This window comes from Rousettus aegyptiacus, unplaced genomic scaffold (assembly GCF_014176215.1).
Source record: "Rousettus aegyptiacus isolate mRouAeg1 unplaced genomic scaffold, mRouAeg1.p scaffold_m13_p_10, whole genome shotgun sequence".
NCBI lineage: Eukaryota > Metazoa > Chordata > Mammalia > Chiroptera > Pteropodidae > Rousettus > Rousettus aegyptiacus.
This window is the reverse complement of record NW_023416285.1, coordinates 96,230,017-96,246,117: the sequence shown is the minus strand read 5'-3', so window position 1 is coordinate 96,246,117 and position 16,101 is coordinate 96,230,017. Positions and strand designations below refer to the sequence as shown.

Below are 16,101 nucleotides of genomic sequence, written 5' to 3'. Positions count from 1 at the left end.
TAAATTAAATGGGTCCTAAACTTTGTGTGTGTTGTACTTTTCAGATTTGGGGGGTGAAAACAACACCTTCCTCATCAAATAAATTAAAAACCATACTGTCATTTTCTGCATGTTGCACAGATGTTATACATCCTATGAAGTTCAGGGGGAAAAAAGCTCAGCTGTCTTTTTAATGCAAATTTTCTATTTCTTTCTCTGTATTAGTCTGTGTATCTCTATGTTACAGGCCATTTAAAATATTTTACATTTCGTATAAGATTTCTTCTAAATTAGACAATTTGGTCAATATCCCTATTTATTAGTAATATCTACATTTATTATAAGTGTCTTGTCAATTATACGTCTTATTTTCGGTTTTATTATCATTTTGTTTTTTATAAATTGGACAGATCCATCTCTTTCTTCTAATTTAAAAATCTATTTTTTATTATCTTCTTTCTCCAAATAGTTGATTTCTAAGCTTAGATTTAATTATCTCTTCTGACTTTCTTTTTATTATTATTTCCTATGACATATATTTTAATCTGACACCATCTTTGTAATCCCTGTTTTTAAGTATTTCAATGCAATCTCAACTCTTGTCTCATGGACATAAAGTGTAGTTCTCAGAGACAGATATGGCTGACCTTTTGAAAACACGCATCGGCGACCTTTCGTAACCTCACAGACAAGTTTAACCCATTAGCATTTCACGTCTGACCAACGCTCCCAATTGTTTGGCGTGCGCTTGGCTATCACAAAATCATAGTTTTTAAAATCCCATCCTGCACATTTCAATGCATAAATTTCTCCTCTGGGGGCGCTGTTTTTGACTTTCTCGTCTCACTCGCGTTGCTTTTGAAATAAACTTTAAAAACCATTTCCCTGCAAAAAGATTCAGAAAGCGAACTCAGACAACGGCCCTGTCCGTCCTGGTGGGACAATCCCACGTCATCAGGCTTCAGAAGTCACAGTCAACTTCCTGTGTCCATGGGGGTGAAGCCCCCTGTGTGAGTGGACCTTCAGGCAGCAGTGGCTCCCAGTGACAGGCTCATGACCAGTGAGGTCCCCCACTGGCCAAACTGGAGTCCAGCGCATGGCCCTCGTTCAAGCAGGTGTCTGGAGCAGAGGCTCAAGAACAGGGCTCATCAAATTATACCTGCTGCCTAGCGTGGTGGGGACTACAGGTAAACTCTGGTCTAAATTCATGCCTGGGGCATCGGATCCCCGAGGCGGCAGGCGGGCGCCTCCCTCAGGCGCCGTCATGAAGAGCAGAGGCCGCGGGTCAGGCCGACCTTGACCCGGCAGAAGCTGATCCGGGGCAGCGGGAACGGCCACCGCTTTCTTATCCAAAGGCCCCGAGTCGCGTGCTCCCTGCGGAGCCTGCCCTTGGCCCCCGCGCAGCCGCCGGCCCAGGTCCTCACACAGAACGGGCACCCCGTTATCCAAGCTAGGGGACAGTGCCGATGAGACAGGCGTTGCTCGGGACCCCGCGGGCTTCCTTCTCCCCCTCTGGCTATGCTCCCCTGCTTCCGCTGAAAATCGAAGGGTCCTGTTTCTATTTCTCCTCACTTGGCTCTTCAAAGAGGGTGGCGCTTATCTTTGGGTCTCTCTGCTTTTCGGATGAACACAGGCCAGCAAGCGCAAGAGAAACGGGAGAAAAGCAGCGGCGTCACGCCCACCGGACCCCGCCGCGTCCCCGACCTGCCACGTCCCCGACCTGCCCTGTCCCCGCTCCAACGCGGCCCCGGCTCTGCTGTTTGAATAACCTCTGGGCGTCCGGCCCACCCCTCGGCTCACGTCTGAACTCCAGAGCAAATATTTGTTCCGTTTCTGCACAAAGTTTGAGAGCTTTCTTTCTCTTCTTTTTCTTCCCCCCACTTTTTAAAGACGAACCGCACTCCTCCGCCGTCCTTTTGGTCCTGGTTCAGCGAGGAACGGGATTCTCCCCAGACCCCCACGCCGGAGACCCTGGCAGCGGCGCCCCCCAAAATGAAATGGCTCCCATGCCTTCTCATCTGGCTCTTTTCCTCCGAAGCGCGAGGCTTTGAAATCCCCACCAACGGACTTCCAGAGGTAAGTACCTCCAGACGCCTCCTCGCCGCTGGCCTGCACGGACATGCTCAGCAACCAGCCCATTCCCCCAGCTGTTGCAGGACCCTGCTCTGTGCGGGGAGGAGACGTGCTCACTGCTGTAATTACGGGAACGTGAATTTACCTGTCAAAGCATTCACGCTTTTGCATGAGATAAAGCCACCCACGTTCAGCGGGCCGGCCCCGTTGCGAACCGTTTATGGAGACGGCTGCTCACTTCTTATCTAAGAAATGGGGATAACAATTCACCTAACCCAAAGGGTGTTTGGGAATTAAATGACACGCGTAAGTTACCGAGCGCAGGGCAAACACTCGGAGGCACCCAACAATCGTTAGCTGCGATGATGGCAGTGATGATGATAAAGACATGGCACTTTCGCTCTGTGCAAAGAGCGTAAGAAAACTCATCACCAAAGCACCGTCGCTTTTCACGCCTAAGGGGACACTGATTTCGGTAATAAGGACACTTTAGATGTCCCTGTGAAGCAGAAGATGGCGAGTGGGCTGGCAGAGGGCAGGACTTGTCCTCCACAGACCTCGAGGTCTCCGCTTTTGGCCCCCGGCCATCCCCACATGGGCAAAGTCTCGCACTGAGCCATTTTGAAAGTCACGCAAAAGCTATTTTGATGCCGGGGCAGTGGGGGTGGGGGGGGGGTAATATGCGTTGTGAGACTATCCTAGGAGATGCAGAGCAGGTTACCTACAAAAACGGCAAAGACCAAGAGGACATATTTGCAGGAAAGACAATCCCTCTGTCTGATTAGCAACTGTATTTTCCAACGCTTTACAAACCACCGCGGTGCGTTGGAAATCTCACGGACAGAGCCAGGAGCCGAAGCCGAGACGGCCAAATGAGTCTGTGTTTTTTCAGTCGCTGCCTCCTGGGATTCCTCTCACGTCGACATTTTAATCCCATAGGTCACGGTTCACGTTTATCCAAGGTCCACCAATCGCTCCACCAAGCACCCACCTGCCGAGTCACTGCGTTCCTGTGACCCCTGCCTCATGGCGCCTCCACTTCTGGCAAACTCAGAAATTAATTCCTTCTGGTCAATGATTAGCGAACTTAAACCTATTAAAGAAATCGTGGTGTAAAAATATGGCATTGCTCAGTGATAGAGGAAATAAGATAAAATAACATAACGAATACCCTCGTCCCCGTCGTCGACTGCCTCTTTTGCTCTCAATCTTTTTTTATTAATAGAAATAAACACCTTAAATTCTTTTTCAAGTTTGCAGAGTATGAAGATTTCTCGGAACTGTCCCCGGGCCAATTTCCATTTATGCCCGAGAACCGGAGGCATCAGGTACAGTAAGTCTTAAGTTCGAAAAAGGCAAAATGAGTGAAAAAAAGACCATGATCGAAGAAGTCAGGAGATTCAGGTGCTTTCCGCTAGATTTTCTCAAGAGCTCGTTTTTCAGCAGAGAGGAATCTGAAGGTTTTATGCCGGGCAGAAGCGCTGTCAAGGCGAAATCGAGGGAGAGCCCCGTACAGCTGTCTGTGAGCCCCCAAACCATAAGGGTCACCGGAGCCCCCCAAAAGATACACAGCCATGTGTTTGCTTCAAATCTTAAGATTATGGGAAGATTTTTCCACCTCATGAGACAGCCTTTCCCCGACAGGAGGGTGTGCCTTATTATTCCCGTAGTAGCAGGTGCATCTCCGGCTGCCACGCACCCTCTCTGCCCTGGTCGCTGCCATCTTGGGGAGTAGCTCGGAGGCCATGAGATGAGGGAGCTGGCTGCACCGGAGGCCACAGCCTGGAGGGCGCCGCCTGCTGCCGCAAAGACCAGACCCTCCCATTCGTGGGGGCGACTCCTCCCGGAGGTCGGGAAGGGTTCAGCCTCTCCCCTCAGAGCCCACGAGATGAGAGGAGAGGTGTTTATGGAAGCAGCGCTAAGCCGACCCTGGCCTTATTCCGCACGCGCATGAATTTTTGACTTTCTAAAAGTCCAGGGGTTTTTGGAGTTTTTTTGGTTTTTTTTGCAGACAGATAATATTAAACCCCAATAGACAAGCCCTCATGTCACCTAGCCACGAGGGTGAAAACTTAGTCATTGAGAACCGCACTCGAATATCTAAAGAGAGGCAGCCGTCGACCTCGCTACACCACATAGCTCACCCCGAAACCTCGGTTCCCCCCTTAAATCAGGCAAGTTAAGCTTATATCCAACGCCTCACTTTAAAATCCATCAGGCATTCGGCGTTCGCCCATCACTCTAGGGCCGCTCAGCTTCCCACGCCCCGTCCTTCGTGGGGGGTAATTCCCTAAGGTCGCGTGCCCGTCACCGTGCCTGCCACACCGAGGAGGAGACCCCTCGAAGTCCCTGCTCTTCTGCAGCTTAGTCTAAGGGCGGGGGGCCGCAGACAGGTGTTCCCACTCGACCGGGTGAAAAGTCGGTCGGACAGACAGGATAAAGGCGGTGCGTGCTACTCACCGTGAGTTTGGTTGAATGTGTTCGTTTAAAAACATGTATTTTCTCCCACCAAAAATGATATGCATGTAACAACAACAAAAAAAAAATAGCTGAGAAATTTGTTCAGAGAGGCGGTGGGAAAGTCGTATTGCAGAACACTGGGTGTTATGTCTCGGCACCAGTGAACGTAAGGGCTCAGGACTGGAAAAATACGTATCTGTTTTTTGACCGAGGGGAAGCAGTTTTTGCCCCCAGGGTAACAAGTGACACACTTCTGAAGAATCGTTATCTCATTTTTTTTTTTTTTCACAGAGAAGTGTTTCTGGAGAAACTGGAGAAACGACGGTAAGTTTGCTTTGACTGTTAAAAATTGACGCGCGAATGATTTTTCTGTTACCTATTACTTAGAAATCAGCTCTGGAGCCTCTTTTGTCTCCATCACTGGGAGCGTTTATCTGAGTTTCGAAATCCTCCCCTTGCCTAATTCTGTTTGGAAGTGCGTCTGAAACTCAGCATGAAAGAATACCGAGTCCATGCAGCCAGGAGAGATGTCCCCAAGAGCTGAAATCGTCCTTTCTCTTTATTTTCTATGAGTTTTGCCAACAACACAGATTTTATCCAAGCGTTATGTATTTGTGCCAACTTGACAGTTTAGATTTAAAATATTACACCTCACAGCTTCGGAGGGTGAAAAGGACGGAGTGTGGGTAAGAAACTCAGATATGAAATGGCCCGATTCCCTGGGATGTTCAAAGTTGTCCTTCCTGTGGCAGGAAAATGTTGAAAGGAAGGGGTTTCCACCTGCTTCCTGCTCCGAACGGAGAATCTGCGAGAAGCGCGGGCTTAAGGGGCAGGAAGGACGAATAATGTAGCGTGGATTTTACCCTGGCGGCAGGGGAGCTGGAAGTTAATAACCTTTCACCTTGGATGACACATTGGGGCGGGGGGGGGGGGGGTAATGCCTGTACTGAAATAAGCAGATCTCTTTGGAGGAAAAAGCAAAACCCATGAGGCCCCCTAAGTGCCGTGGTGCAGAAGCGCCTTGCGCTGCTCGGGCACCTCCTGGAAGACGCGTTGGCGGCGCCCTGCCTTCGCGCGGGCTGACGCACGGGGGCCGCCTGATCGGCAGAGGCGAACCTGGCGGGGGGCAGAGTGCTGGACCAGTAATGGCACCGAAACGCTCTTCTCTTGTCACGATATTCTGTTTGTCGCCCACACCCATCGGTATTCTCACGTGTTGTTTTAATTTGGGAAAAGACTGGGAGAAGACGAAATCGTAATAGATGAGATCGAAGAAAGTAGGTTACAATACGGGGGCCACGCTCTCCCGTCCGCCGCACCCCTGGCTGCAGCCCACTCTGGAGAGGCAGCAAGGGGCCCCTGCGAACCCCGTGGTCCCGGATCCTTTCCCTCACCCTGGCTGCATTCTGAGTTGTTTCCAGTACTTTCTCAATCCGATCTTGCCTCCCACGACTATTTTCTGCTTGGCTTGGATTCTAATTTTAAAAATCATTATTCATAGAATCGTAGAGCCTCAAAACAAAAGCGGGCTTCCCCGGGGGGGGGGGGTATTTCAAGTCAGAAGAATGCCGAACGCTTAACGATGCCTTAGAATCATGCATGACAAAACGTGCCGCTCCTGGCATCGATTCCTAGCGAGGTTCCGTGCGATTTTTCCCTGCGTACGGCTGCCCTTTCTTGCCAACTACAGGAAGACGTCGATCCAGTGACTCTTTATAGCTACAAAGTCCGGTCCTCTATCACGTCTCGCGTGGCCAACACCATGATCCAAAGCAAACTGGTGAACAACTCCCCACAGCCTCAGACCATCGTGTTCGACGTGCAGGTGCCCAAAGGAGCCTTCATCTCCAACTTCTCGATGTGAGTAACCCCCGTTCCGAACCTGAAACTGGGCGTGCTCTGCGCACAGACTCACGGCGAGAACGGCCCGGCCCGGGCACCCATTCCAGTGCTTCTGATTCTCAGAGCTGTTGGAGCCCCCGGATGCCCAGGGGCATCGTGGGGGGGGGGGGTCCCCATAATTGGCTTTGGATCAAAGTATCAGAATTTGTGGAAGATTGGCTTTTTCATTTCTAGTAATTTAAAGTGACCTTACACCATCTTTATGGCAACGACCTCCAAAATACTTGAATTTTAATATGCTTTCTTGGAGGGGGTATAAATATATGAAGTTGTCCTGGTTTCCAGGACGCCATATAGAAGTGTGTGCAGTTCAATGCCGTCATCTGTCACATGTTTCTCTACAAAAAGAAAAGAGAGAGAGAGAGAGAGAGAGAGGATCACTGATTAAATCTCATCACCTGTGATCGAATTCCTCTGTTCTACCACTGTTCGCCAGGCTTGACTTGAGTATCTCCTTAAGGACAAACTCACTACTTCACAGGGCAACTCACTCGATGGCTGACCGGTCGGTTAGAATTATTTCTTATCCTTCACTGAAATTTGTTTCATTTGCTACCCAATGACTCCCACTCGCGCGTTTCCTTTTAATTCTCTATGAAACGCAAACCGCGGTGTCCGAGGACGAAATGAGACGCCGTCTGAGATTGGCCTCAAAAGAATCGAGGTGAACACACGGGGCAGCAGCGGGGTGCAGACAACTGCGATCGGCTGAGTATTGATAATGGTGCGGCTCGGCGGCGGTGTCCTGGGGGTTTCTCACAACGTTCTCTCTGTTTTTGCATGTCCGAAGAGTGTCCTTCTCAAGCTGTCTGGCACAGAGCGCAAGGCCCTGCATCTGGCCTGGCTATTCTCTATTCAGATATTACATTGCGGTACTTCTCACCTGTTATTGTCTTTCATAGGCCAATGATAACTATTAATAAATAAAGGGCTCGATTACCATGCACGCTGGCTTCTGAACCCTGTCGAGACAGAAAACTGTACTTCCTGAACAAACAAACAAAAAAAGTAGATGGAAAGAGCCATTAGGTAGCTTTAAATTGGTATCCTTTGATTTGGCTTAGAAATTTATTTAAAAAGTATTTTTTTTGTCAGACTTTACTAAAAAGCAAATGTAGAAAGACCTTTAACGTAGTGGCATTCTGTAATACCATGTCTGAAAATTATATTTAAAACTATGTTAATAAATTTTTATTTTTAAATCCCCAAACCAGAATTCATGCTAGGTATATCTTCTATTTCCCTTTTTCCCTTGGCTCATTTCATAGAAGATTTGAGGTGAGAAAAGACAGAATAGTAAACATAGATTTATTTTGGTTTCCCTCTACACAGGGCTAAATTTATCAGACCAGGGAAGATATCATCACTATTTGATATGAGTTGTGCGGACCTTCGTATCCAAAGTATTTCTTCTGCCCTTCAATCAAGGGTCCAAATATTCTACCACTAGAGATGATTTCCTTGTGTCTTAAAGACTCTTTGGTCTTTGAACCTTATTTAGTATGATTTGATGGAAACGGTGCTGACCTGGGCACATGGGGCCCAGTTCTAGCTCGCTCTCTGACCAACTGTGAGACCGACCGACCATGAGCAAGTCACTTGTCTCCTTGGCCCTGATTTCTCTCACCTATAGGGGCGAACTTAGAAGTGTGCCTCAGCAAGCGTGCTCTTGGCGTCTGGGGCGGGACGATTTTTACCGAGCTGTCCCTCACGCTGCAGAGTGTCCGGCGTCCTGGGTGCCCTCCCAACACGCCGGTAGCACTTCCGAGTCATCAGAAGGACCCAAAACTTCTCCGCCCCCTCTAACTTCCTTCTTGGGGGGAGACACGGCCCACTCGAGCGCCCGGAGTTGCCTTTCGTTTCTAAAATTCTGCGATGCCGCTACCCTGACCAGTCACTACTTGGTACGAATTATATGACATCCAGCTACAAGTCACGGGGTAGAGACAGAGAAGCAGAGACAGAGGGCCGGGTCAGAGGGACAAACAGGAACTCCGCAAACAAGATCGTTTTCCAGCACATCCTCCAACTTTGACTCTCTGCCGCCCCTGCAGGAGAGAAAAACGCCCCCAGGCTATGTCAGATCCTTGACTGCCAGAAAGCTGATCTTATCCACCACTGTAAGCCAGAAAATTCTACATGTATCAGTCACCTGTCCTAGGCATGTTTGTAATTCAAAAGAGATACCCAAAGAGAACAATGCTTAACCTGAGAAAAATTTTAAAACAAGCAGCAGTAGCGAGGATGGCTTTTAGAATGAGGGCCTAAGTGCCCCCCTGAAATCACACTGTCCACCGAGGGACTCCTGTCTAGGACACCCGCCCACGTCTCTCCTCTCGTTCCTTCCAGGTGCAAAATGACCGTCCCTACCGCGCATTAAACCCACCCGGCTGGCCTGTCTGCTTGTTCTCGGTTTGTTTTGCTAAATCCACTATTCAGACCAATGGGTATCCGTCTGTCTGTCGCTTTCAGGACTGTGGACGGCACGACGTTCACAAGTTCCATCAAGGAGAAGACCGCGGGCCGCGCGCTCTACGCCCAGGCCAGGGCGAAAGGCAAAAGCGCGGGAATGCTGAGGTGAGGGCTCGGACCACCCGTCCCTCCGGGGCGCAGGGGCTCACGAAGCCACGCGGCCTTCCTGCCGGGCGGGGTGTCCCCATGGCTACTCCCCGAGGCCCCTCCGCCACGAGGGAGTTACCCCTACGCAGCTCCCCTCGCGCGCGGCCAGATGGGTCCCTTTGCTGAAAGAGCGTGTCCAGAAGTGCGGGGGCGGTGACAACACCCACCCGCCCCGCCCCGCCCCGCCCCGCCCCGCACTGGGCTGGGGCCCGCGCGGCATCTGCACCTGCGCGTCCGCACCCCGCGCGCACCTGCGCACTTACCCCACCTGGGAAGGAGAGCGTGTTTTTGTTCCCAGCCGCAGATTCCCAGCCTGGGATGCCCCGTGGCATGCGCCACACGCGGCTGCGTGATCCTCGTAGAGTCCAGCTACTTACCTGGGGCTGGGGCCACGCGGGGGCGGGGAGCGGGGCACCTCTAAACCCCGAGTTGTTCATTAGCGACTGTGTTCAGAAAGGAAGGTTTGGGGTTTGCTTTAGCTCTGCCTTTCATTTCATTTATTCTGCCTTATTTTTACGGGGCGAGCCTTTCCCAGCGCCCGTTACTGAGCTTAGATGTGGCTCGGTTTCCTCCTTGTGATCCTAAAGGAGACCCCGAGAATGCCCGACCACCCGCAAGCAAGGGGCTCCAAAGGAAGCGGCAGCCAGCACCCCTCACCCTGCATATCCAGCCTCCCGCCAGACCCCCCTCCTCCCTGCCCTTCACCCCCTCCTCCTCCACCTCCCCAACTTACTTTCACTTGAAATTCCTTCCATTTCCTTCGCGCCTTTATTCATTCGAAGGAGATGCACTGAGCTCTCTGTACCCGGTTCTGTACCTAGTGACGGCAGGGCCCCAGCACACCACAGGCCAGGGGAGGAGGCGCCCCCGGCCCTGTAACACAGAAGCAGCTTAATATACACAATATATGAATGACATAAATAACGGATTTAATTTCCCGCATCTTTTTCCTTCAGCTCCCCGATATCCCAAGCTGGCCTCCCACGGTACCCACTCTCACCTCCCTTATTCAGTCATTTAATTTTTTAAAAACTCATTCCTTGTTCATCCCGAGGCTCAAATCACCCTCATCCGATAATTTCTCTTTAAAACCATAAATGCCTCAAGACCAATGACGACACTGGACTTGATACAGCCGTGACCAAATAAGGTCCTGTGCTGGGCATGTGTATATTCGAGTTGCTGAAATAATGATTCCTTGTTTCCAAATGAGTGTCCAGTGCAACAGAGGAAGTGTGTCTTCGGAGTTGTCTAAAGTCGACTCCGGCCCTTTTGCTGACTCGCCCTGCATTCTCGGGCAGGTTACTGACTCTCCATGAGCCTCACTTGTATTCTCCTCTGATAAGCGAGGGCTCCAGTATCTGTCTCCCAGAGCTGCTTTATTAGAGGTGACACATGTCACATTCCTGGCACCTGCTAGGGATCGATAACTGGCGGCCCTTTGCCAATGACCTTCAGATCTGTAAGCAGCTCTGGAAGAAAAAGAGCAGGTGGGAGCAGAGACGGAAACCGTTGATGGAATTCAGACTCCCTGGCAGCTCCAGTTATTTCTGTTGACCCTACTGCTCACGTTCATGACCAGCCGAGCAGGTGTCCTTGCCCAGGACAGCCTGGACGCCCTCTGCCTAGATCCCTGTGCTCAGTGCGCGGTGGGCCTTGTGCTGGGCGGCGCACCTGCTGACTCACGTCGGGGGCTCACGCCTTTAGGAGCCGGGCTCTGGACATGGAGAACTTCAAGACCGAAGTGAACGCCGCCCCCGGAGCCAAGGTGCAGTTCGAACTTCACTACCAGGAAATGAAGTGGAGGAAGCTGGGGTCGTACGAGCACAGGCTGCACCTGCAGCCGGGGCGACTGGCCAAGCACCTGGAGGTGAGCATGATGTGCCCGGCGCGCGGCGAAGCCATCCTCACGGTTCTGTCGGCCGCCACTCTTTTTTTTTAATTTATTTTTTTAAGAGTTGCAACTGTTCTGAGGCCCGGTGTTAATAAGAACATAGGTGACGCTTGGTAAGGAAAGTGTTTGCTCACATTCTCTGCTCACTGTCGTTGCTGTCTGGGAATCCCTGCAACGTCACGGACCTCTCTGCTCGTCTTTTAATGAGAGAACGTTGCTCTTTCCCTTTTCACTCCGGCTCAGGATTTTTCTGAGCCACTGACATGAGAGTTGGGTGTGGAAGTAAGTGCCCATGTCCGGTCCTAATTTTCGTGCGAAGGCTTGGGACTTGGTGCCTCCTCTTTCTCCAGCCCGATATCTTCCGCATCTAATGATACTTTGGTGTCTTCAGCACCCTCTCTGTGGAAGCGAGCTAGAATTCCCACACTCGGTGGTGCTCGACGCCACTCAGATCTGCAGGGTACGGAAAAGGTTACGCGTTTGGCGTCCCCAGGGCACTTCCTTGCAGCCGTCGATGGCCACTTGTCTTCTTAGGAGCCTTGTCAGTTCCCTAGTACTGCTGTGACAAATGACCACGAACTGGGTGACTTAAAACGATGGGAATGTGTCCTCTCACAGTTCTGGAGAACGACAGCCTGGAATCGACCTGTCCGTAGGCTCTGGGGGAGTCTGTTCCGTGCTGCTTCTGGGGCCTGGCGGCTGCTGGCATTCTCTGACACGTGGCCTCACGGCCACGTCACTCCAATCTCTGCCTCCGTGGTCACATCACCTCCTCTGTGTGTCCCCAACCTCCCCCTGCCTTTTCTCTTATAAGGACACTTGCCATTGGATTTAGGGCCTCCTGCTTAGTACGGGATAATCTCATCTCGAGATTCTTAACTGCACCTGTGAAGACCCATTTCCAAGTGAGGTGACACTCACAGGTACCAGGGACTTGACGTAGACACGTCTTTTCGGGGCGCTGTCATTCGGCGCCCTGCGCCAGCCTCCGGACGTGGGACGAGTTATCCCGAGTGTCCGTGCCTTCATCCGTGAAAAGCGTAGTGTCACATCCTTTGGGATGGGGCTAAGGAACTGTGTGACAATGACAACTGAAGACTCGGAGCTGACCGAAGCTGTTCCAAGTCAAGAAGGAGCGAAGGAAGTAGCACGAGCTCAGGCCCTGGGTTCGCAGCGCGGCTCAGCCCCATCCTAGCCGGGTCGCTCTGAATCTCTGTTGTTTCCACTCGGAAAGTGAGAAATAACAAGTAAGAACAGTAACACGTGATAATAATATCGGTGAAAGTCAAACGAGTTCATACGTGTGACGTGCTCAGCACAGCCCTGAGAGCACGGAGAGAGACATGGCAGCTGTGACTATGGTTTTCCCGAGGGTCACCCAAAGGGGTTCCCTCCTAGTCGGTCTGCTGGAAGCAAGAAGACAGAAGAGTTATTAAAAGGCCCAGGATGTGGGGGGGTGGTCCATTACTGACAGATCTACCGAGTAAATGCAGACTTATTTAACAATGGCTTTCCTTTTTTTTAGTCCTAACAAAATGAACGCTTTTATGAATGGAATGGGATGGGATGGGATGGAATAATAAGCTAGAACAGAACAGAACAGAATAGAATAGAATAGAATAGAATACAATACAATACAATACAATACAATAGAATACAATACAATACAATACAATACAATACAATACAATACAATACAATACAATACAATACAATAGAACGGAACAGAACGGAACAGAATGAGGTAAGGGATTAAATCCCAGGAAAACCAAGCAATGGAAGGCGAGCTCTGAGCTGCTGGAAGGGTCTTCAGCCTCCGTACGAGATGCATCGTATGCCGCGGAATTTAAAGAACGTGCAGAGTGATCACGGAACCGTGCTGGGTCGTCTTCGGGAGACCCGGCAGACGAGAAGAGCCGCAGAGGACTTAGTCATCGTACTTCTTGCTCGAAAAGCCTGGAAAGGTACTTTGATGCCCTGAGTAATTTTGTTCCCCACCCCTAGGTGGACGTGTGGATTATCGAGCCTCAGGGGTTGAACTTTCTTCACGTCCCCGACACCTCCGATGGCCATTTCGATGGCGTTCCAGTCGTGTCTAAAGGGCAGCAGAAGGTACTGTGCGCACCGCATGTCGCAGAGTCTGAGCGGCCGGAGGACACGGGCTCGCTCTCCTCCCACGGTCCTCCGGGGACTAGAGAAGCGGCCAGGGGTCGAGCCGAGGGGACTGCGTGAAGGGGCCGTGATCCCCGAGCAAAGTCTAGGGTCTCCCACAGGACACACAAAACTCCCAACCGTTTCATCACATTTTAACCAGGGACTGTTTCTCTCGGAGCCGCGTTTCCCCCAAGTCCTCGCTTGACCAGGGACTAAAAGACAGCGTTCACGTGACATACGGTGGGGTCCCCTAATCACAGCAAGAGATAGTCAGCTTAATTCTCTCTGCCCTGATGGCCAAGGATACCCGGCTAGGGAACGGTCAAATCCCTCTAAGAGCTTTTCACAAACTCTTCCTAGAGCTGGTAGCCACGTTTTCCGTGGGGGAAGGGAGACATCCTCCGAATCTCTTAAAGAGGCCGGGAACAGCCCCACAGGCCAGGCCGGCAGACACTCCCCTCCTGAGCCCTGCCACTGTCCCTCCCTTCAGTAACGGGACTAGCGATGCCGCCTGGGTGCAGGCGAGCGTGGGTCACTGAGGCGCACCTCTGCAGCCGTCAGCCCCTCCCCGCACGGGGCAGGGGGCAGAGGCCGGCCCTGAGGTCACCGTCTCTTCCAGGCACACGTGTCCTTCAGGCCTACGCTCGCTCAGCAGAGGAAGTGCGCCAACTGCTCCGAGACCGCGGTGGACGGCGAGCTGGTGGTGGTGTACGACGTGAAGAGAGAGGAGAAGGCCGGGGAGCTCGAGGTGGGTGGCCGTGGGTCCGCGAGGACCTGTTTCTTGCTGAACAGACCCGCTGGCCATGGGCAGCTGCCGGCTGCCGAGGCAGGTGACCGGGCTGCAGAGAGCGGGCCGAGCACCGCCTGCTCACGGCAAGAACACGGGACACGGAGGCTCACCGCGCCTCACGTCCTTACCGCGGAAAGGCATTTCCAGGACCCCTCATGCGAGGAGCAGCAGGAAACCACGAAACGGGCGTTTCCGAAGATGTCCCAAGGCCCTTCGCAGCTGGACAGCAAACAGAGTGCAGAGGTTGGGGGCTGGGGTTGCGGACCGTCCGGGCCTGCAGGCAGACCCGGCCCGGGGCCAGTGGCCCGCCCGGAGCTCCTCCCGCAGTTCCTGAAGCTTGCCCTCCCCCGCGTCGTGTCCTGGCCGAGTGTCCCCTGCATGTCCCCCGAGCTAACGAAAGAGCCCTCGGAGGGTGCCCCAAGGCCTGTGGTCCTCTCCAGGGACAGTGCGGGGGGTGTCCACGGCGGCACACCCTAGAGCTGGACCCCACCGTGTCTCGGGAGAAGGAATTGGAGGGAGGTGGGGAGAGGTCGCGGGGGGCCATCGTTACTGCCCGCAACGGAAGACGGAGAGGGTGGCCAGGAACCCAGCTGGAGTGGCCTGCCGTCACCTCGGGAACAACCCACACTCCCCAGAATGCCCGTAGAGGGGGCGCTACGATCTGCCCTGCCGGCGATCCGCCCTAACTCCCCGGATTCTTAGATTCTGTGGCCCCTTGTGCCGAATCACGGAGCCCCAAGCGAGCCACATTCGCTCACGGCCCGAGCTGCGCACTCCTGAACTCTCCGCCCGACCCTGTCCCCCCGACCCTGGTCCGGCCTGCACCCCAGCAGGCTAAGGCCAAACTCACACTCGAGCCCAGAGCCCAGCGTAGATGCCATTTCCTTGGGACGAAGCACCTGTGTGAGTTCCGTGCTCCCATGCCGGGCATTCTCAGAGCCGTTACTGTGTGATGGTGACACCTCACGCCCGGAGCCGCCCTCCTGGTCTGGGGCGTCCACGGGCCCGTGAGCTCATCTCATCGGGGCAGGGGTTCTACGGTGGCCAACACGGTGCCGGGAACAGAAGGCGTGGATAAGGAGGACAGGGTGGGCGCAGGAGCCAGGAGCAAGGGGGTCAGCCTGCCGGGAAGGCTTGGACCTTCGCAGGAAAGGGAAGGGGGACAGACCGTGCTCCCCTCCACAACCGCCCACCGCGCCTCAAGCCCCCGGGTCCCAGGCTCCCGTCTTCCTGCATTCCACACGTCACTGACCGTTTGTCCCACAGAGATGTTCTGTTTTTCAGGTATTTAATGGATATTTCGTCCACTTTTTTGCTCCCGACAACTTGGACCCGATCCCCAAAAACATCCTCTTTGTCATTGACGTCAGTGGCTCGATGTGGGGCATAAAAATGAAACAAGTAAGTGCCCCTTGGCGGCTGCGGCACGCAGGGCCCCCCGCCTCCCCTGGTCCCCCCAAAGGCGCCCTCATTCACGCGCCTTCCCCCGCCCCCAGCACTCGCCTCGAGCAGCCCGGGCTGCTGTGACAGTAACACAGCCTGGGGCGCTGAAGGACAAAAGAAATTTATGCCAAAACTCGGCTTTTTGAAAACTACTTCTCAGCATCACCTCGTCCCGATCGATCGCTGCTCGGCCTCCCAGTCCTCTGACCCTCTGCGTCTTCCCTTAGCATCCTGCCGCTGTTCACGGTGACTTCGTCACGTGCGATCGTTTTGTGCGAACCTTTTCCAATCCTGCCGTAATTCCCTGGGGGCGGGGGATGGGGGCGGGGGGTTGGGGGCCACCCGGTGTCGCGTCTCCTGGTTCAGAGCTCCAGCGTTAGACGGTACAGATGAAATTCCAAAAAACAGACAAGGAAATTTTTTAGTTTGCTCATCAATCCATCCAGCCGGCCAGTTGGAACAAGCCACTATCTACGTATTCATTCATTCACTCATTCCTCCCTTCCTTCCTTCGACAACCGTTTCTGACCACCCACGCGTTCAAAAGACCGACCAGACGTGGCTCACGCCCCAACACCAGGGTTCCCAGCGGTGGCGCTGCTGCCATCCGGACTGGATGGTCCTTTGTCGTAGGGGCCGCTCCGTGTGTGTCGAAGGCTGTCAGCAGTACTGGAGGCCTCTTGCCTACTGGCTGCCGGCAGCACCGCCCCCTCGGGTCATGACAATGAAAAATGTCTTGGTACGGTTGCAAAATGTCCCCTGGGAGGGGCGTGTGCCCTAACCTGAG

The 16,101-nt window shown here is 53.0% G+C and overlaps 1 protein-coding gene across 1 annotated transcript in view; it reads left to right on the top strand.

The window, feature by feature from the left end:
• Nucleotides 1-1,836: 1,836 nt before the first annotated feature.
• ITIH2 (inter-alpha-trypsin inhibitor heavy chain 2) overlaps nucleotides 1,837-16,101 on the top strand; it is a 30,678-nt gene continuing 16,413 nt past the window's right edge. Inside the window, exons 1-9 of the mRNA XM_016136400.2 lie at nucleotides 1,837-2,055; nucleotides 3,306-3,380; nucleotides 4,804-4,836; nucleotides 6,203-6,372; nucleotides 8,887-8,991; nucleotides 10,741-10,903; nucleotides 12,932-13,039; nucleotides 13,701-13,829; nucleotides 15,156-15,272. Of these exons, the coding sequence (XP_015991886.2) occupies nucleotides 1,972-2,055; nucleotides 3,306-3,380; nucleotides 4,804-4,836; nucleotides 6,203-6,372; nucleotides 8,887-8,991; nucleotides 10,741-10,903; nucleotides 12,932-13,039; nucleotides 13,701-13,829; nucleotides 15,156-15,272 (984 nt within the window). The 5' untranslated portion in view covers nucleotides 1,837-1,971. The remainder of the gene's footprint in view (nucleotides 2,056-3,305; nucleotides 3,381-4,803; nucleotides 4,837-6,202; nucleotides 6,373-8,886; nucleotides 8,992-10,740; nucleotides 10,904-12,931; nucleotides 13,040-13,700; nucleotides 13,830-15,155; nucleotides 15,273-16,101) is intronic.